We start from the raw sequence: 27840 nt of genomic DNA on the forward strand, positions 1-27840 counted from the left end.
GGAAAAAATAAGAATAAGAAAAAATATCCTACCATCCTGGGAATGCTTGTTTATAGAACCCAAGGGCTATCTGGTAGAAGTCCTTGACTCCCAGCAATCAATCCTGGCAGCAATTCTGGGTTTATCTCACGCACATGTCTTCTGCTTCTCTGCAACATATATAAAGCACTCAGATGGCTTCTCAGGAAGAGGAAATTGTGGGGTTTGTTTTTACTGTTAAGAGCACTGACATTTAGCAGCACTACCCCTACAGAGAGGCAGTTGATTACTCACAGAGTCATCCATTACTGCCTCCAAACCACAACTTAGTAAGCTAGGCTAAATTGCCTGTGTGCTGCTAATATTAGTGATAAAGTAGCTAAACACAATTTTAGATAAACGGAAGCCCCTTGCTATACTGTAAACTGCTTTCGGGGACCATTTGTACCATCTATGTTGTCATTAACTTTTAAGTGTCATTTACAGTAAAATTTGCTTAAATGAACTAAAACCCTTAGAAGAAGGGTTAAAATAATTTGAATGCCACTTAGTATAGTCAAAGATTGTGCTAAGAGATTATAAAGACAAGTTGTTTCCAATAACATCCCTTTTCCAAGCACTAGAAATTTGGTTATCCAGGAAAGTAATAGATACGAGGAAGTGCAGAAATAATAGAAGCCCAAATCATCAGGTCAAGGTTAAGATTGGGGAAGAAAAATTGGGGTTTCATTCAGATCCTTGTTTAATATAGTATTGGGGGGAAAAACCAAACACTTCTCCCTACCTTTCTTTTATCCTTCCCCTTCACATTATCTTCAGTATTCGTGCTTACTAATTCTCAGATGTTCCACAACACCGTAGAATGTCAGGGACCTTGCAAACTCCAAACCTGTAATCACTAAGGCTAGGTCTGATGACACATGATTGTCCCTGTGTTTCCCCCTCTTTTGTCTAAAGTGAAACTGGTAAATTTTGTCCTTTTTTTCTGTGTGTTGTTTAGTTCCAAATTTTAAGCTCCCACCTCTAGCATAGCATGAGCATTAGTGAAATAAATAACACTAAGGCATTTTTAAGTTTGGGGAAGAAAGGCTCTCTAAAACCACAGGTATTACTGCTTGCACTGGTAAAAACAACTTAAGTCTTGATTCTTTTAGAAAGCTTTTGAGACCAGAAGACCATGGTAAGAATATGGACCCTCTCTCACACCTGTCTATTGCAAACTCCTTAACTATCTGACCAAGACATTTTCTAATTACTGTTTCCAACAAGGGCTTTATACTGCCTTCCTTTAGTGCCCCATGCTATGACTGCAACATTAGGAAGTCAACTCCTAGTAGAAGAAACCACAAAACAAGATTTGACGTGAGGGGATGTACCTCATTTAGAGTTCCCTTCTGGATAAGATACTTTGCAGGGAATTCTTGAGAGAAAACAATAGGAGGATGAGGGATTGTGAGTTTTTTTCCTAAAGAGAAATATAATAAAATAACCCTGTTGACAGTGTAAAGCAATGCTTCTATCTGGGGTCACGGCCAGAGCAGTGGACACCTTATCCCACTCATCCTCTTCCTCTGATAAAGTCCCTACCAGTACTGATAAAGTTTTTCTTCATAAAAGCCTAGAGACCTTTTTTTAAAAAGTGCTTGGAAACAAAGGGCATGAAGGAAAACTAGTAGTAAGAGGATTTTTCAGTCTGTCTCTGCTGGCTGATCCAGAAGAATGTCACAATTCCTGCTTCTCGCCTGCATTTTCATGATCACACATGGGTCACCAGTGGGTAAGTCTTTTGTAAAGTACTTGGCACAGTGTGTTGGAATGTGCTATTATGTACAGATTATTGAGAACCATATTCCAATACCTTAAATACTGGTCATAGAATAAAGGAAGAAAGTAACTGATAGCCTATGAAGATATGTTTTCAGGGAATTTTGATTACAAGTTCCATCTAGCCTCTTGCCTGGGGATCCCAAATGGCCATGGATTTGCCATATCCCACAGCTTTCTGTAAGCTTAATATTTCTTGGAGTATGTATGAAAGGAACTCTAATCAATTTGAAGTGCAAATATATATATATATTTAGAGTTGAGGGTAGAGATGGTTCTTGAGTGAATGTAAGGATCTGAAAGCTATGTCCCCATGAAAGGCACAGGTCTGGAGAAACGACACTTCTTAACCGTGGCATCTGAAAGTATGAACTTTTCTACAGACCGAGTGAATCTTAAACTGTCTCTGTCCTCAGGCCTGGTGCAAAACTGGCCAATGCAAAGAAGAGTTTCTGGTTACTAATAAATTTCTTTATTTTTTCCAAATAGAATTTTTTTAAGTTCTAATTGAAGGTATGGGGTGGGGGAGAGAACCATCCTTCTTGGCACTTGTGAGTAGCTCAACATTTTACTCACCTTAATTTATTTCTTCAGGTAACTTGGGCCATTGAATAGGCTTGAGCTAACTTTCATTAATCACTCAAAACTTGCTGCTAATTACTAAAGGTGTCCTCCCCTCAACTTCCACTCCCTTTCTCCCCACTCTCATTCCTTGCTTACTCTCCCTCTACACCTCCAGATTCCCGCACACCTTCCCACCTCTCTTTTTGCAGCCCTTCTAGGATGTTTGACTCAATGCCAGAAGCAAGATAAAGGGGGGAATTTGGGGGCTGGGGGCAAAAGGTGGGCACTGTCTGTGTATGTGCTTCCTAAAGAGAAGATGAGCAGACACAGAGAGCACTCGGCTAATGGACACGGAGAGCAGACAGCAAGCTCAAAACAATTGGGGGAGGGGGGAATAAATCTTTTTAAGAAGGGGGGGTGATAAAGCCCCTAGTACTGAATTCCATAATGTTTTAAAAATTATTTATTTTTAAATAGACGGTGGATAAATTTCCCTTGCTCATGCCATATCTCCCCTACAACAGGAGAAGAAGTGAACTTTTAACAAATAGCATAAGAAAAGACAGTTAAATTTAAGGGAGAATTTTATAAATCATGAAATAGTTATTGAGAGAGGTTTAAGAATTTCTGTCAAAGCTATTAAAAGTTGAATAGCTAACCATTTCCTATAAAGTTAGTGCCAGGGAGATGAACCAAATATTTCTGTGAAATTGCCCTGAAAATCTTGCTTCATAGAAAAGGCTGCAACTGTTAGCAGATGAAAGAAATTTTCCTTCTGAGAGGAGAGCGTCTAGTGTGAGTATATTTCTTCCCTTCAAGGGATATCAAACTATAGTCTAGTGCCCCATTGAAACACCTCAAGAACATTTTAACGAAATAAGAGGACTGATCCTGCAATACACAACCCTGCCAAGTGCTTTATTTCTGCGGATGTGATATCCTGCTTATCTCCTGTCCTTGTTGGGGCCATTAGCTTTAGACTACACCCTCTACTAAATGTGACTATAGAGAGTAAACTTGACTGGGAAATGTAGACTGGAAAAAATCCAAAATAGTTTCTAGAAAATCCTTGTTTTATGACCATTTATTGGGCAAGTATTTGTTAATATTCATTTCCTGCCCACAAAAAAATATAACAGAATTCCCTACCTGTAATGTCACATGCTTTCAATCAGGTAGTACTCTCTAGTCAGTGCTCCTTTCTAGAATTTCTTGGTTTCAAAGTTTCTTTATAAGGACAATTTACCTAAATTAATTCCATGTTTCTCTGAAGAAGAGGGAAGCAGGGAGATTATTAGGGATATTGGTGTCTTTAGTCATTAAAAGTTTTGATGAGATATTTGTTCATGCAATTTATGCACTAAAAATGTGTCCTTGAAAATTTTTCTCTGTTATACCTAAGATAGTGATATGATGGCTAATTATGAATATACAAAGTTCATGATATTTTTAATAAACTGGTGTAATATATACCAAAATCACTTTGAGATTGTCTGCTTGCCAGTGTACTATGTATTTCAAAGCAACTGGTGTGTACCCAAGGCCTTTTCTTTTCAGTGGAATGAGATTTACACCTTCACTATCAAATCAAACTTCCCATTAATACAAAAATAGATCTATAATCTTCCTTACACATGGCCAGCCCAATCTGTTTCTGAATTTTTCCAAAGGCCAGGAGCTTACCACACTGTGACATAGCCTCTCCCATTACTAGATAGCTGAATTGCAATATGCTTCCCCATAACAATTTGTTCTTGTTCTCATAACAGAATGCCTAATTCCTCTCCCAAGAGCCTGTTCCAGATTTTTAAAAACTGATATGCACGTTCTTTTGTCTTCTCTTTTCCAAACTATAGCTCTCAGTTTCTTCCTCGGTATATAATTTTTAGGCCCCCTTCTAAGTCTACTCATCTTTCTCTGGACACCAAGTTTGTCAATCGCTTTCATAAAATACAGCCTCCAGGTATGAACACAATACTCTAAATGTGTGCAGCGTACAGACTATAATCCTAACCTCCCTTAGTCTGAACAACTATAGTTCTATCAAATGATCACTCTGAATAAAAAGTTCGGTCCAATGCTAACACTAAAGCTTAGACAGGTTTGAAATTATTATGTAAGAGGTATTTATGAAGCACATTTAAGTCACCTTGAGGAATCTTAAGTGGCCTTTGGGGATTTTAGATAATTTCTTTTTTGAACCCCAAAAAGACAAAATGCCAGACCAATAAGATGAACTTAAACTGTACCACTGATCTGAACCATCACAAGGTGCCTCTTAGGTGTCCCTTTCCTTCCAAGCCCTAGATCCTTGCTCTGCCTACAGCAGTCTGAATGAGCCATGGAGGAATACTGACCACCAGTTCGATGAGTCTCAAGGTCCACCCCTATGCGACAACCATGTGGATGGGGAGTGGTACCGCTTCACGGGGATGGCGGGAGATGCCATGCCCACCTTCTGCATACCAGAAAACCACTGTGGAACCCATGCACCAGTCTGGCTCAATGGCAGCCACCCCCTAGAAGGCGACGGCATTGTGCAACGCCAGGCTTGTGCGAGTTTCAATGGGAACTGCTGCCTCTGGAACACCACGGTGGAGGTCAAGGCTTGCCCTACAGGCTACTACGTGTATCGTCTGACTAAGCCCAGTGTCTGCTTTCATGTCTACTGTGGTCGTGAGTACCCACCCTCTGTTCTGTCTCCTCTCTTCCCAAGGCCACAGATCGGATAGAAGGGGAACATGCCATATGAAATTCAGTTACTGGTGACAATATTATCTCAGAGTCTGAGCAACATTGATTTGAGGCCACAGTTCCCTGCAGTTTGTCATTTCTGAGATCTGTTCTCAGATTTCTGAAAAATTCCTGAAGAAAAAGAAAGGAGAAGAAGCTATGACTTTGATCAATTTATTCAGCCTTCATTCCAGTCAAACAAAACATTAGAAAATAAAATGATTTCGGTTTTCTAAATAATGAATTATCTACCTTTTTTTAATATGGAAGACCCCTTTTTAAGATATACATATATATAACATACATGCACATGGTAACATTGTGCTGCACATCCACTGGTTTTTTTTTAATGTAATAAGAAGCTACTTGAGATCAGAAATACTTTTAAATCAATTTCTATATTATTAAGCCCATCAGAGTCTGTTTACATTTTAAAAAATAGAGCGCATAGAAGAATGGGACCTAATGTTTTTTTTTTCCTATTCATACCTTGCATAGATTTCCCCCCAGTTCCCTCTAGTGTTTTTTGTTCTTTTTTTTTTTAAGTTATTTATTTATTTCTCTCCCCTCCTCCCCCCCCCTCAATGTTTATTTAGTCTATAGCTGATGCTTGGTGAGGTTTTAGATTTGCAGTAAGTCCACTCAAAAGGTCTATGGATCCGAAGTTGGGAATCATTAATCAAAACGACAGAAGATGCTCCTGAATTATGTAAACCCCAAATAATGCAAATCCCCTTGTTGTTGGCTAGGAGCTCTTATGCCCTGATAGAACTCATGAGGGTTTTCTCATGAGTGAGAGTGCCCTTTGGTCCTTCCCTAACAAGTGGCGATCTCTGTCCTTCCGTAGATTTTTATGATATCTGTGAAGTGGACTGCCAGGACAGCTGTTTGGACATCAGTGAGTGCACCTGCTCCCCAGGAACCATGCTTGGCCCTGACAGACAGACATGCTTTGGTAAGAAACTCATCATAATGAGACAGACTATTAGGCTCAAAGGCACAAATCTAAAACTCTTCCTGCTTCAGAGCACCAACATTTTCTTCTAGGGCATGACTTATCTGACTTAGAAAACTTGGAATGGTGTTTGCCTTTTTGGTTCATGCTCAAATTTATATAGTGCCTTAGGGATTCTAATATAGGAGCCACTAGCCACATGTGACTATGGAGTTCTTGAAATATGACTAGTGTGACTGAAAAACTGAATTTTTAACTTTAATTTTTATTAATTTAAATTTAATAACTGATAATTAGTCATTGCCAAACCAAAAAATGTTTGGACAACTTGAATGACTGTTTCAGTTTCCCAGCTGCTAATACAAAAACCACACAATGGGTTGGCTTAACAACAGGAATTTACTGGGTCACGACTTCAGAAGCTAGAAAGGCTTGCTTTCTCTCCAGGTCAAGCTGTAGCGTTCCTTGGATTTTTCCATCACATGGTGATGCACATCGTGGCATCGTCTCCTTTCTCTTCTGGGTTCCACTGACTACCAGCTTCTGGCTGCTCTCTGTGGCTTCTCTCTGTGTGTCCAGTTTCCCTCTCCACAGCCTTCTCTATAAGGCCTCCAGTAAAAGGATTAAAATCCATCCTGAATAGTTGGGCCACACCTTAGTAACCTTATCAAAGGTCCTATTTACAGTGGGTTCACACCTGCACAAACGGATTAAGATTAAGAACATGTTTTTCTGGGGTACATAACTCCAAGCCAACATACTAACCATAATTTATTTTTACTTTAAATACAAATCAAGTTTTCATAATGAACATTTAGCATCTTCAATGAGATCTGCTATAAGTGAAAAATAAACGTCAGATTTTAGAGACTAGTATAAAAAATAATGGAAATTATCTCACTGTTTTAACATTGATTACATATTCAAATGATAATATTTTGGATGTACTGGGTCAAATAAAATATATTATTAACATTAATTTGACCTGTTCATTCTCTCATTTTTTTTTAAAGATTTATTTTTTATTTATTTCTCTTCCCCCCCCCCCCAGTTGTCTGCTCTCTGTGTCCATTTGCCGTGCGCTTCTATGACCGCTTCCATCCTCATCAGTGACACCCGCAATCTGTGTTTCTTTTTGTTGCATCAGCTTGTTGTGTCAGCTCTCTGTGTGTGCGGCACCATTCCTGGGCAGGCTGCACTTTCTTTCGCACTGGGCGGCTCTCCTTCCAGGGCACACTCCTTGCTCATGGGGCCCCCCTGTGCGGGAGACACCCCTGCGTGGCACGGCACTCCTTGCGTGCATCAGTACTGTGCATGGGCCAGCTCCACATGGGTCAAGGAGGCCCAGGGTTTGAACCTTGGACCTCCCATGTGGTAGGCAGACGCCCTATTCATTGGGCCAAGTCCACTTCCCATCATTCTCTTTTTTTAATGTGGCTACTAGAAAATTTAAAATTACACATGCCACTTGCTTTATATTTTTATTGGACAGAAATGGTCTAAAATTATCTAAGGACATACTCCCACAGCTTCACTAATATATTTTGGCTTCCCTGACTAGCAAGAAAGCAAAGTCAGATTATTTGTGGGAAAACAGCATTGTTGAATTATATATGTATTCTTTTGCCCATCCCTGGAAGAAAGCAGAGTAGAAAAAACCAAGATTGAAGATCATCTCTCTTTCTCTTTAATGTTATGAAGCTTTTTTTTTTTTTTTACTCAAACTCAAGTATATTTAAAGTAGTTCTGGAGAAAAAGAGGAGGACAGGCCCCTCTTACCCCCAAGAAAATTAGTAACAAGGTCAGGATGGGATAGGGGATTTGGGTGAAAGAGGTATAAAAGGCTTGTTATTTTAGAAAAGCTTTTGTTTTTATCTCAGCTGTGAAATGAACCCCCACATACATCCTACTGTTACTGGATTTTGTCTAGGTTCTTGACTGTGCTGCAGAAATGAATTTCATGAGTATGCTGGGTGAGTTAGGCCAGTGATTTATTCAGGTAGGGAGGGAAGAGAAATGGGAGAAAATAACAGAACATGGGTCCCAGGTAGAGAGGAAGGGGCTGAAAAGTGATAAAGGAGGCTGATTTACAGTCTACAATTCCCCATTATAGATTATAAATGCCCGGGTTTTACTTGCGTGGCCATCATGGCAGGGGAAAAACGGTGAGAGCAGGGCGCAGAGGGCAGGAACAGGCGCGCAGATAGGCACCAGGACAGGCACTGGGACAGGGTGAAAGGACGAGCAGGGCTCCAAAAGCAAGAGAGCGTGTTCAGGCCTCATGCCTGCTTTTTGAACCAGTCATTATTCCACCCCTTTTCTAATGGTAGAGGAGGAGTTTGCTGTTTTGATTGATTACCCCCAACCATCAATCCCCCAGGAGGGTCCAATGGTAAAGTCCTCAGGGAATATCCGGGGCTTCTCCTGGCTGCTGGAGGAAATCTTGTTCTGAATGGCAGAATCTTGTGTGGGGGTCTTCCAGCAGCCATCTTGGGATTTTTGATGTTCACCTGGACTTCTTGCCAGGTTGCAGATCCATCTGTTGATTCCCTATCTTACTAGCCGGCTTCACTACCTTTAACAGCTTTATCAGCCAGGGGTTTCGCGCGGTCCGTTTTGGCTATGTGACATAATGATAAAAGGTTTGGGTTAAGGGAAGACTAGTTCCTGTGACCTCACCCACCCCCCACTCCCGGCTCCCGAATCTGTTGAGAAATATTTGCCTTCCTTTTAAGCCAAGAGTTGTTTTCATTTCTTCATTTTTGTTTAATAATTTCTGAATAGGTAATATATTTAAAGGATTCCCAAATCAAATAGCATATGAATGTATACAGCGAAATGTTCAGGTATCTGCTCCCAATTTGCTGTTTCCAGAGCTTCTTCTTAACAATACAAAAATACAAATGTGTATGTTAAGCTCCTTGTTTTTATACCAAAGGTAGCACACCATACACATATTACAAACCTCTTACTTAACCATTTGTCTTGGATATCTTTGCCTATCAGCCCATAGAAAAGCCCCAAGTTCCTACTGGGGCATATGAGCTTCAGGGAGCTCATGAATCTTCTAGCATTACAGGCAAAGTGTTGTGTTTATAGGCATGTGTTAATTTCCCTTTAGTTTTTATTTTAATGAAACATATTTTAATTATTTGAAATTATATCTATTTTCTCAGACAGAGAGTATATAGGAAAATAACATAGCAGATATGCACGTTCCCAGACTTTACTATAGATAAATTTTGCTTCAGTTTTGTTTTTTTAGAAATAAAATTTTATAGATACAAGTAATGTCATCTCATTTCGTTCCATTTTCCTCTTATCCTCCAGGGGTAATCACTGCCTTAAAGTTATTGTGTGATCTTTTGGCCCATGTTTTTATGCTTTTATACAGCATCGTTTTGTCTTCTTACAATGAACATAAAAATAACAGTTTAGTGATGTGGGTGATTTTCTCTAGGGTATATACAATATAGTGGAACTCTTTGGGCATAGAGTATATAAGTTGGGCTGCGAATAAGAAACTACAAAATATCAATGGCTTAAATAAGTATAAGTTTATTTTTCGCTTACAACAAAACAGTCCAGAGTGAAGCAGCCCAGGCGTGGTACTGAGGCCTCTAAGGGACCTAAGCCGCTTCCTGCTTGCTCTGCGGTCCTTCAGGTGTGGCTGCATTCTCATGCAGGAATGCTGCTAGTGCTCTAACCACCCACTTTCCAGGCAGCATAATGAGGGAAAGGGGAAGAAAGGACTTTGACTGAGGTTCTAATTTCATCAACTATAATTTTCATTTTATAATTTTTCTCCAGTCCTGCCTCGTTTCATACCCCTCTTTCATTTTGGTTTCTATTCTTTCTTTTTTCTCTTCAGTAATTAAAAAAAAATCCTTATGTTATAAATTTTTCTGGATTATTCTGTTAGATCCAGTTCTTGAGGTGCAATGCTTCCTGTTACCTTTTACAACTCTTTCTCATAGTGGATTATCTCCTCGCATGTTGTGTTTTATGACAAACCACCTTCAGTCATAAAGTTTCACCTTAAGTCTTATTGCAGAGCAGTTTTTCAAATGCTTGTCAGGTGTCAGGAAGCATCTCGAGTCCGGAGCAAATTTTACATCAGTTTCTCAAGTTCAGGATTTCCATGCTGTGTGGATACTGCAGCCATGTCAGGGCCCTGACTTGGGTTTTGATTTCCTTTAAGGTTTCTCTCTGACTTGGAGCCTCAAGCAGAGAGCTTCCTGGTTGCTTTCCCTGGGCTTGTGGGTGGTTCTTCTACTCCCCATCGCATTGGGAGGATTCCTGTTCCAGGGTCCTGGACTGAAGCAGGGGTTTCAGGTCCACCACATACTCTCTCCTGGACCCAAGGAGCTGACACCCTCCTCTCATCTCCTGGGTGTTTAAGCCCAGGCCCTGGCTTCCATACTACATCCATGTGGGTTACTCCTGAGGGCCATGACAAATTTAGCTCACAAGCTTCCCTTTCTTTGTAGAAGGAAGGGGTTCTACGTAGTTCAGGCCCCTTTGTTGCATTCGTGTGTGTGTGGTGAGAGACCATATATTTAATCAGATTCTTTTAAAAAAGTTAATCATTGCTTAAGTACAATGTAAGAATATCCCAATTTTTAAAATAGATTTTGAGGGCAATTTTTCATATTGTAACTCAAGACTGCTTACAGATTTTTTTTAAAGATTTATTTATTTATTTTATTTCTCTCCCCTTCCCCCACTCCCCGCCAGCTGTCTGTTCTCTGTGTCCACTTGCTGAGTGTTCTTCTTTGTCTGCTTCTGCCGCCAGCAGGCACGGGAATCTGTGTTTCTTTTTGTTGCGTCATCTTGTTGTGTCAGCTCTCCATGTGTGCGGCGCCATTCCTGGGCAGGCTGAACTTTCCTCCACGCTGGGCAGCTCTCCCTACGGGGCGCACTCCTTGCGGGGTGCACTCCTTGCGCGTGGGGCTCCCCTATGCGGGGGACACCCCTGCATGGCACGGCACTCCTTGAGCGCATCAGCACTGCGCATGGGCCAGCTCTACACGGGTCAAGGAGACCCAGGGTTTGAACCACGGACCTCCCATGTGGTAGACGGACACCCCAATCCTTGGGCCAAGTCCACTTCCCTGCTTATGGATATTTTTATCAGGCATTGCCTTCATCAATGGAAGCTCCTTTAATGCATTTAAAACACAATTTGGTTTTTTTTTAAAGACTTATTTATTTATTTATTTCTCTCCCCTCCCCCCCCACCCCACCCCAGTTGTCTGTTCTCTGTGTCTATTTTGCTGTCTTCTTCTTTGTCAGCTTCTGTTGTTGTCAGCGGCACGGGAATCTGTGTTTTCTTTTTGTTGCATCATCTTGTGTCAGCTCTCCGTGTGTGCAGCACCATTCCTGGGCAGGCTGCACTTTTCTTGCTCTGGGTGGCTCTCCTCACGGGGCGCACTCCTTGCGTGTGGGGCTCCCCTACGCGGGGACACCCCTGTGTGGCACAGCAGTCCTTGCACGCATCAGCACTGTGCATGGGCCAGCTCCACACGGGTCAAGGAGGCCCGGGGTTTGAACCGCGGACCTCCCATGTGGTAGACGGACACCCTAACCACTGGGCCAAGACCACCGCCACGCAATTTGGTTTTAAAGTATTTATTGAGCAATATTTCAGGAACTGCTGGGAGAAAGTGATATTCAAATAGGTATACTCTGGACCCAAAGGAACAGTGTTTGCCCAGATTTGCCTTTCAGAGGAAAGAATTGGCAAGCAGTTAGGTCCTCTCCACCCCAGCAGAGGACAAATGAACAAATCATTTGGTTGAGGAGGTGAGAGTGGTAATAGTGATTGTACTGGGTCACTGTGCAGGGGCTATGGAAAGTGGATCAAAACAATCTGAAAAGATGTGGCTATTCTGCTAAGAGGCTTGAGAAAAGATAGTCGTTCAACAGTATGTAAATGGTGTGCTTTCTATTCTACAGATGAAAATGAATGTGAGCAAAACAACGGTGGCTGCAGTGAGATCTGTGTAAACCTAAAAAACTCTTACCGCTGCGAGTGTGGGGTTGGCCGAGTGCTAAGAAGTGATGGCAAAACTTGTGAAGGTGAGAATGAGTAAGAAGGGACTCAAATTCAAATCAAGAGCTCCATCTCAGTCATTGGTGTATTTTTTGACGTTCATGAAATTGCCTACTGTTAGGAGAGAGTTAACAGTTTCTGTGTGCAAAGAAATTACCAAAAGCATTCATCGGTTGAGGAGACTCGTGTTTGCATACAGAAGCAGTGTTGGTTTTTGTCTCCAAGATTTAACAGGAAGGAATTATTGCCATTCTGCAAGAGGCAGAGAACCGCATTCTTATCTGGGCAATAAAAATAGAGTATTCCATGTCTCTCAAACTTGAATGTGCCTATGAATCACCTAGGGGTCTTGTTAAAATGCAGATTCTGATTCGGTAGGTTTGGGGTTGGAGGTGATACTGCGTTTCTAAATAGCTTCCAGCGACACCAGGAGCACACCTAAAGTAACAAGATAATCTAGGCAGGAAGCAAAACAGATGACTGACAGCAGTGTTTGTCCAGTCCCTGATGGGGAAGCTTTTAAACCTAGCCCTTCACAGGCCTCTCTCCTGGAGATTCTGGTTCACTGGGGCTGGGGCAGGGCCTTGGGATTTGTTTTTTAACAAGTTCCATAGGTGATTCTTACCATCTTGGAAGTTTGGGGAACCCTGGTTTACATGAAACCTTTTTTTTTTTTTTTGACCTGGATGCTTTGCTTTTGTTGGAGATTAGTACGTTTATTGGAGGTGACTAAAATAATTTGATAGCAGAAATGCTATATACGTTTTATATGATTACATAAATAAAATTAGTAATATATATCAAATAATTGAAATGGAAATTGCTTACCTTTATTATGTGATGAAACTTAATGTCCCTTCTCTAAGTCATATTTGCCCTGCAAATTAGCACAACTAAAATTTCATTTCTGCTTTTAATAAGTCTGAATCTCATTAATTGCTAGTTGAGGGACAAAAATAACCCTTTGCAGATTATCAGGAGAGAAATATCATAATCATTTCTATGTACAGAAGACATATAATTTGTCCTACAGGAAAACTGAATTTGTGGCATAATAGAGCTGCAGTATTGCTTGAAAGAGTTCATTTTATTTGAGATTCAAAATAATAAAATACTATCCTGAAGGAAAAAATTATAGCGAGTACCCACATTTTACTTTGTGCAATAAAGTTTGCATTATTAACTGATGGACCATTAACCAGATTATTAAACTATTATCCCTTATAAAAAGATTAAATTTATTTAAAATTTTATTGAATAAGGATAATGTCTTCACTCCCCCTTAAATCTTATTTTATGTAATAATCTTTGCATATTTAAACATTAATGAAATATTCCATGAAGAACATTTGTAATTTTTGATGAGCACTTTATTGGAAATTTTACAGTTAATCCTCATATAATCTTAAAACTTAATCATCATAACTGAAAAATATTTTACCAGGAGATACAAATTATATTGAGTTGAATTTCAGGATTCATATTCCTATTTATAACCCTTAAATTTTCCTGATGGCCCAAACATGTTTGTTTTAGTGAGACTGTTAGATAATTTTATCTTCTTTTAAAATATAAACTGTATTGTTTATTTTTAGACAACTTGTTTTGTTTTATTATAAAGGCATTATGGTCATAGAAGGAATACACAGCAGTAAAAGGAAGATAATTAAAATGACCACATTCCCACTTGCCAGTTATATCCATTCTAAACACTTTGTTATATCCTCCTAAAAGACATATCATTTACACAATTTAGAATTTAGGTTTATTTTGTCCTTTGCATTTTTAGAACTGGAAATATCTTGAATTAACATTTAGTCCAATCCCTTTATTTTGCAAATATTGACATTGAGACTCAGTAAAATTAATCAACTTAAGTTTTTTGTTTTGTTTTTTGTTTTTTTAAGGAGGTACCGGGGGTTCACCTGGGACCTCATGCATGGAAAGCAGGTGCTCAACCACTGAACTTCAAGGTTATTTTTAAGGAAATTTTCATTAATGTTGATTTTTAACATAGCATATTTCATGCTTTCTTCTACACTGTTATATATAATTTTTAGCTGTTTCAAAAACCTGCAGGAGTACTTTTATACTTTTAAAATATATATATTCTAGTCTTTCTTTTCTGTTTTTTTGTTTTTTGGTTTTTTTTGAGGTACTGGGGCCAGGGATTGAACCCTGGACCTTGGATGTAGGAAGCCGACACTCAACCATGTGAGCCACATCCACACTTTCTTAAGTTTTGCAAAGATTAATTCATTGCAAGGTTATTTTTTCTCTGCATTGCACAGAAATAAATTTATCCCTAGTTAATTCACTAATGTTCCAAAGGAATAATATTTGTCTAAAGTTTTAAAATATAAGTGAAAAATAAATTTTAAAAAAGAAGTAATATTTGTCATGGTTATTGAACTGAGAGAGTTATGGCTTTAACTAGAAATCAACTTGTATCTTTCCTTTAGCATTTCACATGATTTGAAAACAGTTCTTTCTATTATCTTCTCCTACAACAGGCGTTGGCAAACTTTTTCTATAAAGGCCACATAGTAAACATTTTAGGCTTAGGCTTTATGGGTTATAGAATCTCTGCCCAAATTACTCCTCTCTGCCCTTACAGGGCAAAAGCAACCATAGACAATAGAGAAATGAATGGGTGGGGTTGTGTGCCAAGAACACTTTATTTATAAAACATGTAGCAGGCCAGAATTTGATGACCCCTGAGCCCTCAAAGGTCATTATTTTTCTTCTGCCAACTTTGAAGTCATGCAGTTGTTTCTTCAATTTTCATTTGAATATTTTTTCTTTTTGCATTTGACTGAATATCTTTTTGAAAATGCAAAACATTAAAAAAGGAAACTTTTTAAAATTGCCTCATAAAAAGAATGTCACCAAGAGCTTTGTTAAATATATACTCTCTTTGTGCATTTTCCAGGTCCCATTTTTGTAATGAGATTTTGGCACAAGATGCTGTGTTTCCAGTATGCTCATAGCAATTCGAAGAGAGGGCTGGTGATCCAAACAGTTTTCAATAACTATGATCCATCTAGCCTATCCGGTTGAATTTATAATCTGTCAATTCTTTTCACATCAATTATGCTCTATAAAATTTCAAATAGAGTAGATTAAATGTTACAGCCATTAAGAAATGACTTTTGAGTCTACCTCTCAAAAATTCATAATCCTAGTCTAAACATAAGAAAAACATTAGACAAGCCCAAATGGAGGAATATTCTACAAAATGCATAACCAGTAATCCTCCACACCATCAACTCTTCAAATACAAGGACAAGTCTAAGAAACTCTCAGTCAAGAAGATTGAAGAGATATGACCAGTAAATGTAATATAATATCCTGGATGGGACTCTGAAACAGATAAAAACTAAGGAAAAAAAGAAAAAAAGAGTATGGACTTTAGATAATAATAATGTATCAATATGGGCTCTTCAGGTGAGACAAAATGAACCAGAGCAATGTAAAATGTAAACAATAGTGGAAACGGTGTGGGATATATAGGAATTTTCTTTACTGTCTTTGGCAACTTTTCTGTAAATATAAATCTTTAACCTTTAGATTTAAAAATTCTAAAATAAGTTTAATTAAAAGTGACTTTTGATATCTGTTTCTGCAAATTACATCTTAAATATAATAAACGTCTATACATCACCTCTCTGGGGAAAAATTAAACAAGAAGTATTGCTGGAATTGACAGTTTCAAGTTTTTGTGAATCCTGGAAAAGATCATGTTCTTAGAGTTGATCTGTTCCTGTGAATGTGGGACCTTTTGATTGGATTGAATTCAGTTGGGGGCCTTTGAATTCAGTGAGGCATGTCGCAGGGCGGGTCTTGGCCCTCTTGCTGGAGTCCTGTAGAAATAGGAGAAACATGCAGAAACACAGAAAGAGAACTGCCATTTTACCCTACCATGTGAGAGAGGACTCCAGGATTGCCTGCAGCCGAGAGGTTGAGAGCGTGAGAGAGAGGGTCCCAAAGGCTGACAAATCAGCCGAATGCCTGGTTGCCTACAGCTGAGCTCAGGGAGGAAGTGAGGCTCATTTTCGGCAGAGACCAGCTGCCATTTTGCCTTGCCATGTGGCAGGAGTCCAGGATGGCCAATAGTCACCTTTGGTGACACAACATCTCTGGTAATGCCTTGATTTGGACATTTTCATAGCCTTGTAACTGTAAGATTTCACCCTCATAAAATCCCATTATAAATGCCAACCCATCTCTGATGTTTTGCATTGGCAGCCTTTAGCACGCTAAGACACTAGATGTAAGTGTTCAAGGCACATGATGAATACAAATTGTTGTCACGTTTTTAGATGATAGATAAATGGACAGATGGATAGATGGAGGGATGGATGGAAAGAATGATATGGCAAATATGGCAGAATGTTAAAAGTTGATGGATCTGGGTATCTGCATGAGAGGTATGTTAGAGTTCTCTGTATGAGTTATAAGTTATTTTTGCAACTGTCCTCTACATTTTAAATTCTTTCAAAATAAAAAGTTTAATTCTTTTAAAAGTATCACTAGGGCTCAGTTATACCAAATTTCAGCAAAAAACCTTCTAAGTGGATTGTTTTTGTTGTTATTGTTGTTCCTCTAGAAAGAAAATAGGTAAGCTATTGGTGGGTAGAGCTGAGATGTTGTAAGATTGCTCTTTGTAGCTATAACATTGAATAAATCTTTTTGAGGGCTTGTCTCCATATCTCAGGCCATGGGCTGGACCCCAGGAATACTGAGATGAGTTAAGTACTGTATACATTCTCTGGTACAAAGTGCCATCCTAAGAACCAGGACTCTTGGGAAAGAGGGTTGCAAGATGGTTCGTTTTTCTTTTGGTTTCTACTGCAGATATTGAAGGATGCCATAATCAGAATGGTGGCTGCAGCCATTCTTGTCTGACAACAGAGAGCGGCTATCAGTGCGAATGTCCCCGGGGACTGGTGCTGTCTGAGGACAGCCACACTTGCCAAGGTAGTGCATGGACGGGCCCAGCTCCTGCTCCCGTTTAAGCTTCCTCCTCCTCTTCCTCACCAGGTGTGTCAAGATTCCCACCTCTGAGAACACCGGCTCTTTGGGCAGTACAAATCCCTGAATCATCACTCTGAAATCATTCAAAAGGGAAGATCTTTAAAGAAAAAAAAATAGCCAAAAAGTTGATTTCCCTTGCTTTTGACCCTTGATTTTTTTTTCTGTTACTTCTATTATTATTAATCGTTGTAAAACTAACACTCACTGTGGAAGTATAAGACATCATTGCAATTCTATAACTAATGTCTTAGCTTTTCTAACAGATAATTAGGCTGGGAAACTAAATTGAGAGCCCTAAGGAACTGATTCTTCTCCCTTCAACAAGTATCAACAATCCTCTGAGAACTATTTTCTGGGACTCTAGCTCTTGATGGCCAACATAGTAATTCATTCATCTAGCAAATATTTAATGAACACCTATCTTTGATTTCTTTATACTATACCATTGTTATGCTTTTCCTCACATATTGGACTCTGACAGTACCCATAAGTATTCCTTTTAGGGTTTTGCAGAGTCTGAAGAAGTAAATTCAGAAACACTAAAGGAAAGCAATCTTTTTTATATTCAGTTAAAGTGGAATTTATCATCTACGTTTACGGTTTACTGAGCAAGCATAATTTGGAAGCCTTCCCCAAGTGTCCTAACATTGCTTTTATCACCTCTGTTCTGTGGGGCAATAATTAATCGTAAAGTCAAAGCAATACTGTTATGTAGTTTAAGCCTATATCAAAGCAGTGCTTTTTCTGTACTGCCAATAAATTGCATTTGTGGAAAAAAGTAAATCCTTTAGGTGTTTCGCTTCATGGAGTTATTTTAGCCACAGCTTTGAAATAATGTCTGTAGAGTTGGAAGTTGAACAAAAGATTTCATAATTCAGGAACAATATATTTGAGGAGCATAACTTGCCCACAATTTTGGGAGTTGGAAGTTCTAGTTTTATTCGCTAAATTGTTTTGAACCCCATAGGTTTCCCTGAGGATAAAACAAAAAGCATAGGTTTCGTGAGGGTAATATTACTCCTGAAAGCCTCCCTTACCCTTTCTCCCAGTCCAGGCTCCCCATTTCTAACAGTGTCCCCTTTCGCTGCAGTCCCTGTGCTGTGCAAGTCGAATGCCATTGAAGTGAGCGTCCCCAGGGACCTGGTCGGAGGTCTGGAGCTCTTCCTGACCAACACCTCCTGCCGAGGAGTGTCCAACGGCACCCACGTCAACCTCTTCTTCTCCCTCAAGTCGTGTGGCACTGTGGTGGATGTAGGTTCCTCCTGGAGGACACTCAGGGAATGCCCACAAGCCCGTTATTTGGGAGGTAGTTGGCAGAGGGTGGTGTGGCCTGTGCCTTAGATGAAATATTTGCACATGCAAGAACTGAGCTCATCACAACTTACACCATTCATTTAACACACATGCTGGTGGGCATCTGCCATGGTCCTAGCACTGTGAAGACAGGGAGTTGAGAAGAAGCCTGTGTTTTCCAGCTCTCACATAGCTCAGTCTCTAATATGTGCAGACATTTGCCTGAGTACATTGGTGCCAGCATTACCGGAAGGCCGGCTGTTTCCCCTCTGAAAAGTTATTTTACAGTCACTTGAAGAACAGTGACTAAAAGAGATGATATTTATGATATCATTTGTGATATTGCAGGTGAGTACAAGTATTGAACCAGGTTTCAGTAAAAGGTTTGTACATTCATCCAAAAACGTGTACAGCCTGCGCTGAAGAGTATGTGTCATCTGTGAAATAAAATTCACTCCTTTTAGAAAATTACACAGTAGTAGTAAGATGACAACACACATACAATAATGACAGATGCTGTAGGAGTCTAGAAAAAGGCCAAAAACTGGAGTAGTCAAGAAAAATGGGACCTGAATTGGGCTTGAAGATATGCGTGGTTTTCACAGGTGAAGAGGGAAAGAAGGGCAATTCAGATGGGAAACAAGTGAGCAAAATCTCAGAGTTGGGAATGCTTATGGCTATGCTGTGTCAATGGGCTATGCTGCCTGACTGGTGGGGAATTCACATCAGGTGAAACTGGGAAAGTGGATGGGTGGTGGACTATGCTTCCAAAGGTCTACCTCATGTGCTAAGGTGAGGAGTTTGGGCTTTATCCCACAGAAATGGGGTTACGCGGAGACTGTTGTGATGAAGTCTTGAGTGTGCAAGATGGTCAGAGAAACCAGAACTGGGCTGCAAGAGATCAGTTCAGTGGCTGTTTGACTGCAATCATTTGAGTAAACAGATGTTCATTTATCAAATCCTACTAAGTGAAAAGCAGAGAGCTAATTAGACTTGAGAAGAGATGTTCGAGGAGAAGGTGGTCCCACTTTAGACAAGTTGTGTTTATTGTATATGTGGAACATGAAATGGCAATGTCCCTGTAATAAGTTGGCATCACTTTCTGATGCACAGGAGGGTGGGTGAGGCTGGCAATAAAGAATTGAAAATCATCTGCCTAAATGTGATGGCTGCATTTGTACACATGGACACGTGCGTGTGCAGGACAAGGTCATATGCAGCGGGATCACCAGCTCTAGGATTCCTGGAGAAATATTCAGAAGCTGTTCTTTTCCAAAATATCAGAGCTGATTCTGCATAGGTTGGACTTTATGAATAATACTTCAAAATAATGTGTGGGTTGGCCATGACGTTATGTGTAAAACTCTTTAATCGTCAGAGCATGTTACTAACAAAAGGAAAAGCCATGAAACAAAGCTTCTGATTGCTTAGGCAATCAAACCCCTAATGCTGGGGTTCTTAACAAGGGGTCCATGAGCTTGAACTGAAATTCAAAAAAACATTATTCTTGTGGGGATGTGTTGGTGCGGGTGTGACATATTATTAAATAATACACAGTATAGTGTGGACTCAGAAAGGGGTCTGTGGTTTTCACCTAACTAGCAAAGGGGTCCATGGCAAAAAAGGCTAAGGACCCCTGCTCTAATGTGTTTTGAAGCTTGGAGAATATTAAGGTAAGAGGGGGGAAAAAGTCCCTCTGAGCAAATAAAAGTAAAATCTCTTTCTTCCTCTCATCCTGCCCTGGCTCAGGTGGTGAATGACAAGATCGTGGCAAGCAATCTTGTGACGGGACTACCCAAGCAGACCCCAGGAAGCAGCGGCGACCTCATCATCCGAACCAGCAAACTGCTGATCCCGGTGGCCTGCGAGTTTCCCCGCCTGTACACCATCTCTGAGGGCTACGTTCCCAACCTTCGCAGCACCCCACTAGAAATCAGGAGCCGCAACCATGGCATCTTCCCCTTCGCGCTGGAGATCTTCAAGGACAACGAGTTTGAAGAGCCTTACCGGGAGGCTTTGCCCACCCTCAAGCTTCACGACTCCCTCTACTTTGGCATTGAGCCCCTGGTGCACGTGAATGGCCTCGAGAGCCTGGTGGAGAGCTGCTTTGCCACCCCCACGTCCAAGATCGATGAGATCCTGAAGTACTACCTTATTCAGGATGGGTAACTATCTTCTTCACCTTTGTCTTTATGCCCTGTTCCCTGCAGCCTCTGGGTTCACCTGCTTACTCAGTCATTTACTGAAACTGCACTCTGCAAAACTCTTCACTAGCTCAGAAACCTTGTAGTGACATTCTGGAGACCGAAACTGGGGAGGGGGTGAGGAGTAAGAAACGACTGCAAGGCACCTAGCTTGGGTGATGACTCGATGTCATTAACCAAAGCAAAAGGACAAAGATGGAAAAGCAAACGTAAAAATATGGGACTTGGTGATTCGAATTTTTTTTTTTTAATTTAATTCCCCTCCCCTCCCCCGGTTGTCTGTTCTCTGTGTCTTTTTGCTGCGTCTTGTTTCTTTGTCCACTTCTGTTGTCGTCAGCGGCACGCGCGCATCAGCACTGCGCATGGGCCAGCTCCACACGGGTCAAGGAGGCCCGGGGTTTGAACCGCGGACCTCCCATGTGGTAGACGGACGCCCTAACCACTGGGCCAAAGTCCGTTTCCCATGATTTGAAATAATTATGTTGAATTTAAAGCACCTGCAGGATACACAAGAAGAGCAATTCAGAGGGCAGCCGAGAATGCTGTCATCTCCAGAACAGGGCGGGGAGGAGAAAGAATGGAGAATCTCCTGTTTATAGTTGGAACTATAGGACTGATTAACCTGATCAGAGAGAGGGTAGAGCACAGATGCCAGGTGGGCTCAAATCCTTATTCAGGGAAGTGGAGGTGGCAAGTATCGACTCCTCTTTTAAGAAGTTTGGTAGTGAAGGAGGGAAAAGTACTTGGAATATTTTAGCGAAAGAAAGATCAAGTGAAGTTGGTTTTCATTTGCTTTTTTTTTAAAGATTTATTTTTTATTTATTTTTAACCCCCCGCCCACCAGTTGTCTGCTCTCTGTGTCCATTCGCTCTGTGTTCTACTGTGTCCGCTTGTATTCTTGTCAGTGGCACAGGGGAATCTGTGTCTCTTTTTGTTGCATCACCTTGCTGCGTCAGCTCTCTGTGTGTGCGGCACCACTCCTGGGCAGGCTGCGCTTTTATTGCATGGGGTGGCTCTACTTGCAGGGCACACTCCCTGCGGGAGGGGTTCCCCTATGCAGGGGACACCCCTGTATGGCACGGCACTCCTTGCGCCATCATCACTGCACATGGACCAGCTCATCTCATGGGTCAGGAGACCCTGGGTTTGAACCTTGGACCTCCCTTGTGGTAGGCGGATGCCCTATCCATTGAGCCAAATAGGCTTCCCTCATTTGTTTTATACAAAAGAGATTTCCATAAATGTCCTAATTGTCCTTGGAATGGGAACTCTAGGGAAGCCTAGCACACCCATTGTTCAAATTGCTAGGAATTACACTCAAACCCAAAATTAGTGGTAGTATCTCATCAATTCCTTCCTTGTTTTAAATGCCAGATGGGACATAGTCTCAGATAGGGTGGAGAATTGCAGCTTACAAAGGGGGAATGATCTAGAAAGACTGCCCAAGTGTGCCTCGGGGTGCCTTTTGCTAGTGGCCCAGCAGGCTCCTGGAAGGCTCCCCTTTGCTTTACTTCTCCAGGTTTCACACAGGCAATCCTCGCCTGCTGTGGGCCGTCTCTTGCATGGGGATTTTCAGTCCTGATGCATAATAGAATCAACAGAAGAGCCTTAAAAAAAAATAGCAAAGCCCCAGCCTCACCTCCTCTATCACCTTCATTCCCGCCCTTATTGTCCTCTGCCTGGACAGTTAAAGAGCCTCGTAACACAGCCTCAAAAACCCAACTCTCAAATCTCAGCTCCACGCAGCCCATGAATCTATTCAAAAGGAAAATATGTTCTTGTTTCATCCCGGCTGAAAACCCTTTAATGGCTCTTTATTTCCTTTGGTTGGTTCAGTTTTAAGCAGGAGTACATTTAGCCCCATAGCCCTGCAGTCTCCTCAGCTCAGTTTCTTCATATGAAAATGTATCATTCTGAGCTGCTTTGATGGTCAGTAAAATGTCTCACCGGCATCTGTACCCTTGGCTTTCTTGCCATTTTAATGTGAACCTCAGAAAGTCTAAAAATAAAAGTAGAAGTGTCGGTTTTTATTTTTTTCAGTGACTTTAACATACTCAATGCTAAGTATGGTATGGGTTTATTTTTTGTGGGGGTGGATTTTGGTTCTTTTAAAAGAAATTCAAAGCTTCATTGGAGTACCATTTTCACACAGTAAATTATATGTATTTAAAAATGTACACTTTCAAAAGTTTTGGCAATATACACCCATGAAACCATCACTACAATCAAGGTAATGAATTATTTCTATCACCCCAGAAGTTTTCTCCTGCCGTTCATACTTAGTTTTGCAGAAATAAATGTATAATCACATCTCATTTACTGAGATAACCTGCAAACTCAATAAAGCTCATGAAATTTATTTCTGTGTCTGTTATTCAGACCCTCACTTAAAAACTATTTTTATTTTAAACAGTTTAATTAAGTTGCACTAGTTTTCCAGTTCAGAGCACATACAAAGCAAAATATAAAAACATGCCACAGAAGAATGGGAAGTGCTTAAAAAACATAGGCAAGAGTACAAAAACAACAACACTGTAGTGTTGGTCTATTCAGAAAAAGGCAAACAGTCCCATTGATAGCACTGCACAATAATAATGTAGAAGAGTTAATCCCCTATAATAAAATTCAGACTCTCACTAGACTCTTCACCCTCTAACCTCGGCCTTCTCCAGGTTCATGCTTCTTCCATTCTCCTGCCAAAAAGAATTACTGGAATTCACAAACCCTGTCTTATGTCTCTCGCCATCCTGATTCTTTTCCTGTCTGATTCTTATTGGTCCTTCATGATTCGGTTTATTTCCTCTACTTACCTTCCCTTACTCCTTATAAATCAGAACCAGAAGCCTTCCTCCTTTTCCTTCTTCCTCAATGCCTAGCATGTAGTAAGAGTTCAGTGAATATCTGTCTAATAAATTGTTGAATGTGTATTTATAATAATAATTTGGAGCTAGTCCAAAGGCCTAAAGTAAGTATAATATAGTTTAGCTTATATTTACAAAGTTAGTGTTTTTTCTAGCATTGACCTCAGCTTAAATTTAAATCTAAATCTAGCTGATTTCCCCCAAATATTTAGATTTGAATCCTTTCCCTCTAGTTTCAGTTAGAATATGTTCTGAAAATACAAATAATTTAATACTAACCTAAACAAAATATAATTGTTAATCTCCAGAAAAAGAAGCACATTGAATTCCAAATCAAATATTGAATGACTTTTGGATAATCAGTTACTTTGGTTCATCCTATACCATTGTTACTTCCTAATAGCACATAAACTTGGAGTTGAAATAGCATCTAAGAACAGCAAGCATCAAATCAAGAGTCAGAATTTTTCCTGGGTTCTATTCTGTGATGTGTTACTCTATAACTCTTTCTGCCTCATTTCTCTTCTTAAAAAATGGTAATAGTATTTTTTGGTAAGATGAAGTGAAAATGCCAAGGAATTTCAATGAAAGGTGCCATTTTAATATCAAGTGGTTACTATTGTTATTATAGATACAGGAGTAAAAGTTCCTGAAGTCATAGACCATATTGGTCATTTTTATATCCTCTGTGGCACCTAGCAGAGTGTCTTACACAGATTAGGTTTGTAGTAGATATTTATTATAATCAGAAGACGATATAAATTTAATTTCACCTCAGAAAAATGAAAACAAGTAAAATAAATATGAGAAATAACAGTAACCATGTTATCTATTTAGATCCTCTTCATTTCAGTGGAATAAGGCACTGGTAGTAATAAAAGTCATGATGCCTTGTTTTTAAGTACTTTTATTTGATAGAAAGCCACCCGTAAGCACATGGAACAAGTATCCAGGCTTATAGGCTTTTAGAGCTGATTCCCACTTCCTTGGCCTGATAGGTAGGAACAATCAGGTTTCCAAACAGAGGAAACTATACTTGGAAAAATAAAAAAGGTTTTTTTAGAATTCAGGATGGAAAAGATAATATGAATGTGTGCTTGGCCTTTAAAAAGTTTCATAAATGTCTAAAACCTTGGCTCCAGACTGAAAGTGCAGAGAAGCTTCCTTCCCCAGCTAATCCCGAGGTGAACCCAAGAGTTTCTCTTTAAGCAGGTCTGAGATTAAAACCGCCAAACCATATCAAATTACAATTTAGTATTAAATTCAGGAAAAGAAGAATTTAAACAATTTAATGACTTGTCCCCAAGAGAAGCAGTTATTCTCTAAGAGACTTAGACATTTAGGCAGCTCTTTGATGGCAAGAACGGGGCTTTGCTCACCTTTGTATTCCCTCCAGAGGCTAGTAGGTAAGAAGCCTAACAAATATTTATTGCATTTAATTACAGAAAAGCCTTCTCTAAATAATAAAGTATGTGATGGCAGAATTTCTGCTATATATTACAAATGAAAATAGGGACTTATCTTTTAAATAAATGTTGCTTTTGCTAATATTTAAATACATTAACTTAACAGAAAGTCCTGCAGCCCAGTTTATGGGTACAGTGAATAACAGAACAGACATTGTAAACGAGCAGGGTTGAGTCTGAAGATGCCATCACAGGGAGGTAATTTCGTTTCTCCTTCATTCTCAAAAAGCTTGAGCGCAGCCCAGCCTCCTCCACCCAGCTGCTGCTCCTTGGGCCAAATGTGTGGGACTGGATTGCTTTTCCCACCCTGTTTAATCCATCAAGGCTGAGGCTTGCTCTGTTCTACTTTCAGCTGTGTTTCTGATGACTCAGTAAAGCAGTACACGTCACGGGATCATCTCGCAAAGCACTTCCAGGTCCCAGTCTTCAAGTTTGTGGGCAAAGACCACAAGGTGAGCTGAACACCTTGACTTTAAACCCCCAGACCTGAGCCCTCCTTCCTGGTACCTCAGTATGTGGACATCCTAACAGTGCGAAGTTGGGATCTGCAGTACCTCACCGAAAAATACTGGAAGTTTAACACCTCCACAGATGCCACAATTAATCTGCCTTCCCTCCAAAAATAACTGTGCTTGTTCAAATTTGTTGGTAGGTATGTTTGAAAAAGCCTGTGGTTGGGCACAGGGCAAAGGACGTTGACAGAAAATGTGTAAAAAAGATAAATAGCAAAATGATCAATAAAAACAGTACTTAAAATGCCAATTAAAGCAGTTATAAGATGCCATTATAGGGAAGCAGATGTGGCTAGAAAGTTGTGATTATATAAAATATTAGTCATAAAATCATATTCTTTTATCTAGAAAATTCCAATTCTGATGGTTTCTTAAAATATAAAAATTTTAAAAACCCACAAAGCAAAAAACAATGTTTGGGGTAAATGTTGATATCAATATTGTTATAAAGGGAAGGAGAAAAGAAATGCGCCCCCCCTGCCCCCCGACAAACAGGGCTCCAGTATATATATTTAAAGCAATAATAAGCAGTCATTAAAATGATGAATATGAAAACAGCAGATAAGAAAAATGGTTAAATCATAAAATTAAATTCAGTAATTCTACATGAATATGGAACCTGCTACGGGATAAAAAGAACCATGCATACACATGAACAGAGGTTATAAGAGGCTAAATAGGAAAGGCTAACGTGTTCAGGTGAAGGGTTTGTTCTTATTTTTTTAGTATAGCTGTCCAAATACTTAAACCAAAAAAAAATTTAAGAGGCCAACATTCTCTTCCACATGGCAGTTAAGTGTATTAACATCCTTTCCAGGCTCATCATTATCCTAGAACAACTGCTAAAAATGATGGCTAATCCTGATCCCCCTCCTCAAAGAAGCAGTAAACTTTGGGCAGTTACTTAGAGAAAGGACCTGCTCCTTTACAGCAGGAATGCCAGGGAGCAAGTGTCATGCCCAAACCTTGACAGGGAGAATGAGGACATTAACGAAGAAATGTGGGTTTAAAATCATCCATGTGACTTAAATTCCAAGTTTGGAGGGAGCCGATGTGGCTCAAGCAGTTGCGCGCCAACCTCCCTCTTGGAAGGTGGGGCTTGGGTTCCGGTGCCTCCTAAAGGAAAAACAGACCAGAAGCAAACAGTGGCGGAATCCATCTGCGGTGGGCTGGGGGGGATTCCAATTTTGTCACTTTCCTCTACCCCCCCCCCTTTTTTGTTGTTGCTATTTTAAGCCTCTAAGTCTCAGTTTCCTTATCTGTAAAATGGGAATAATAGCAGCTACCTCGAAGGGTTGTCATGAAGCTTAAATTCAGAAACATTTAGGATAGTGTGTGGCTAATAGTAAGGGTTCAGCACGCGGCAGCTGTTATCAGTTTGTATTAATCAAAAGCATCGTCTTTTCAGGAAGTGTTCCTGCACTGCCGGGTTCTGGTCTGCGGAATGCTGGATGAGCGCTCCCGCTGCGCGCAGGGCTGCCACCGGCGAGTGCGCCGCGCGGCGGGCGGGGGCGAGGGCGAGGGCGAGGGCGCGCAGGCCCAGCTGCTCAGCGGGGGCCCCATCCGCCTCGACTGGCAGGACTAGCGCCGCTCGGCACCCCCGGCCCCGGCCTCGGGCTGCTCCCCGCAGCCTCAGGGAACGTCCGTCAGCATCCTGACTCCAGCACGATTCCCTCTGGCTTCTGGTCCGCTCAGTAAAGGTCCCAGCACTTCTGAGCCATCTGGACTGGGTGGCCTTCACCCGATTTCCCCCAGTTTTTTCCTACAATAAAACACTGAGTGTCTGATGCAAGAGGACCTCTGAGAAGTTGGGTATAAATGATTTCAAAATAGAAATAACTTTAAAAATTGAATAGTTGCTTGAAGTTATGACTAAAATTCCCAATGACTCCTTAATTATATAAATAATTATGTGCTGAAATTTCTGTTCAAATACAGAACCGTTATCGGAGATTTGGAAATTTATCGATAGGACAGTATGTAATTTTAAAAATACTATTTTTCTCCTCCCAATATTTTCTTTCATGTTTTTATATTGTGCTAAGTGAAAGATCTGCACTTAATGAATGTTAATAAATTCATTCACATGCATTTAAATGGTTCAATGAACTGTAAACAAAATTAAAATTTGGTACCATATGCACTGTTATTTGGCATTCTATGCCTTCAGGCTGGTAACACAATAGAAAAAGATTTTTAAAATTATACCACATTCTATTTTATAGGTGCTTAACAAAGTTTATTGAAGTAAATATCAAACTTCAGGGATAACTATAATCTTCAGTTAAATTCAATTTCTTAATATGCAAACTAACGTTGGGCTTCACATAAGATCAGAAAAATGGTTTTTTTCCTTT

At 40.2% G+C, this 27840-nt stretch overlaps 1 protein-coding gene across 1 annotated transcript; it reads left to right on the forward strand.

The window, feature by feature from the left end:
• Positions 1-1626: 1626 nt before the first annotated feature.
• Positions 1627-27645, forward strand: OIT3 (oncoprotein induced transcript 3). Its single transcript, XM_058299001.2, has 9 exons — positions 1627-1756; positions 4669-5043; positions 5948-6055; positions 12014-12136; positions 16968-17090; positions 18238-18398; positions 20190-20605; positions 25324-25423; positions 26892-27645. Exons 1-9 carry the CDS (start codon positions 1699-1701, stop codon positions 27066-27068), a joined length of 1641 nt encoding a protein of 546 aa, XP_058154984.1. The 5' UTR covers positions 1627-1698; the 3' UTR covers positions 27069-27645.
• The last annotated feature ends 195 nt before the right edge of the window (positions 27646-27840 follow it).

Source organism: Dasypus novemcinctus, chromosome 6 (genome assembly GCF_030445035.2).
Source record: "Dasypus novemcinctus isolate mDasNov1 chromosome 6, mDasNov1.1.hap2, whole genome shotgun sequence".
In the NCBI taxonomy this organism is placed as follows: domain Eukaryota; kingdom Metazoa; phylum Chordata; class Mammalia; order Cingulata; family Dasypodidae; genus Dasypus; species Dasypus novemcinctus.

Coding starts and splice junctions, on each gene's coding strand:
- OIT3 (XM_058299001.2), top strand. CDS start 1,699: ATGTCACAATTCCTGCTTCTCGCCTGCATTTTCATGATCACACATGGG. Junction 5,044..5,947: donor CTTTCATGTCTACTGTGGTC/GTGAGTACCCAC, acceptor GTCCTTCCGTAG/ATTTTTATGATATCTGTGAA. Junction 6,056..12,013: donor TGACAGACAGACATGCTTTG/GTAAGAAACTCA, acceptor TCTATTCTACAG/ATGAAAATGAATGTGAGCAA.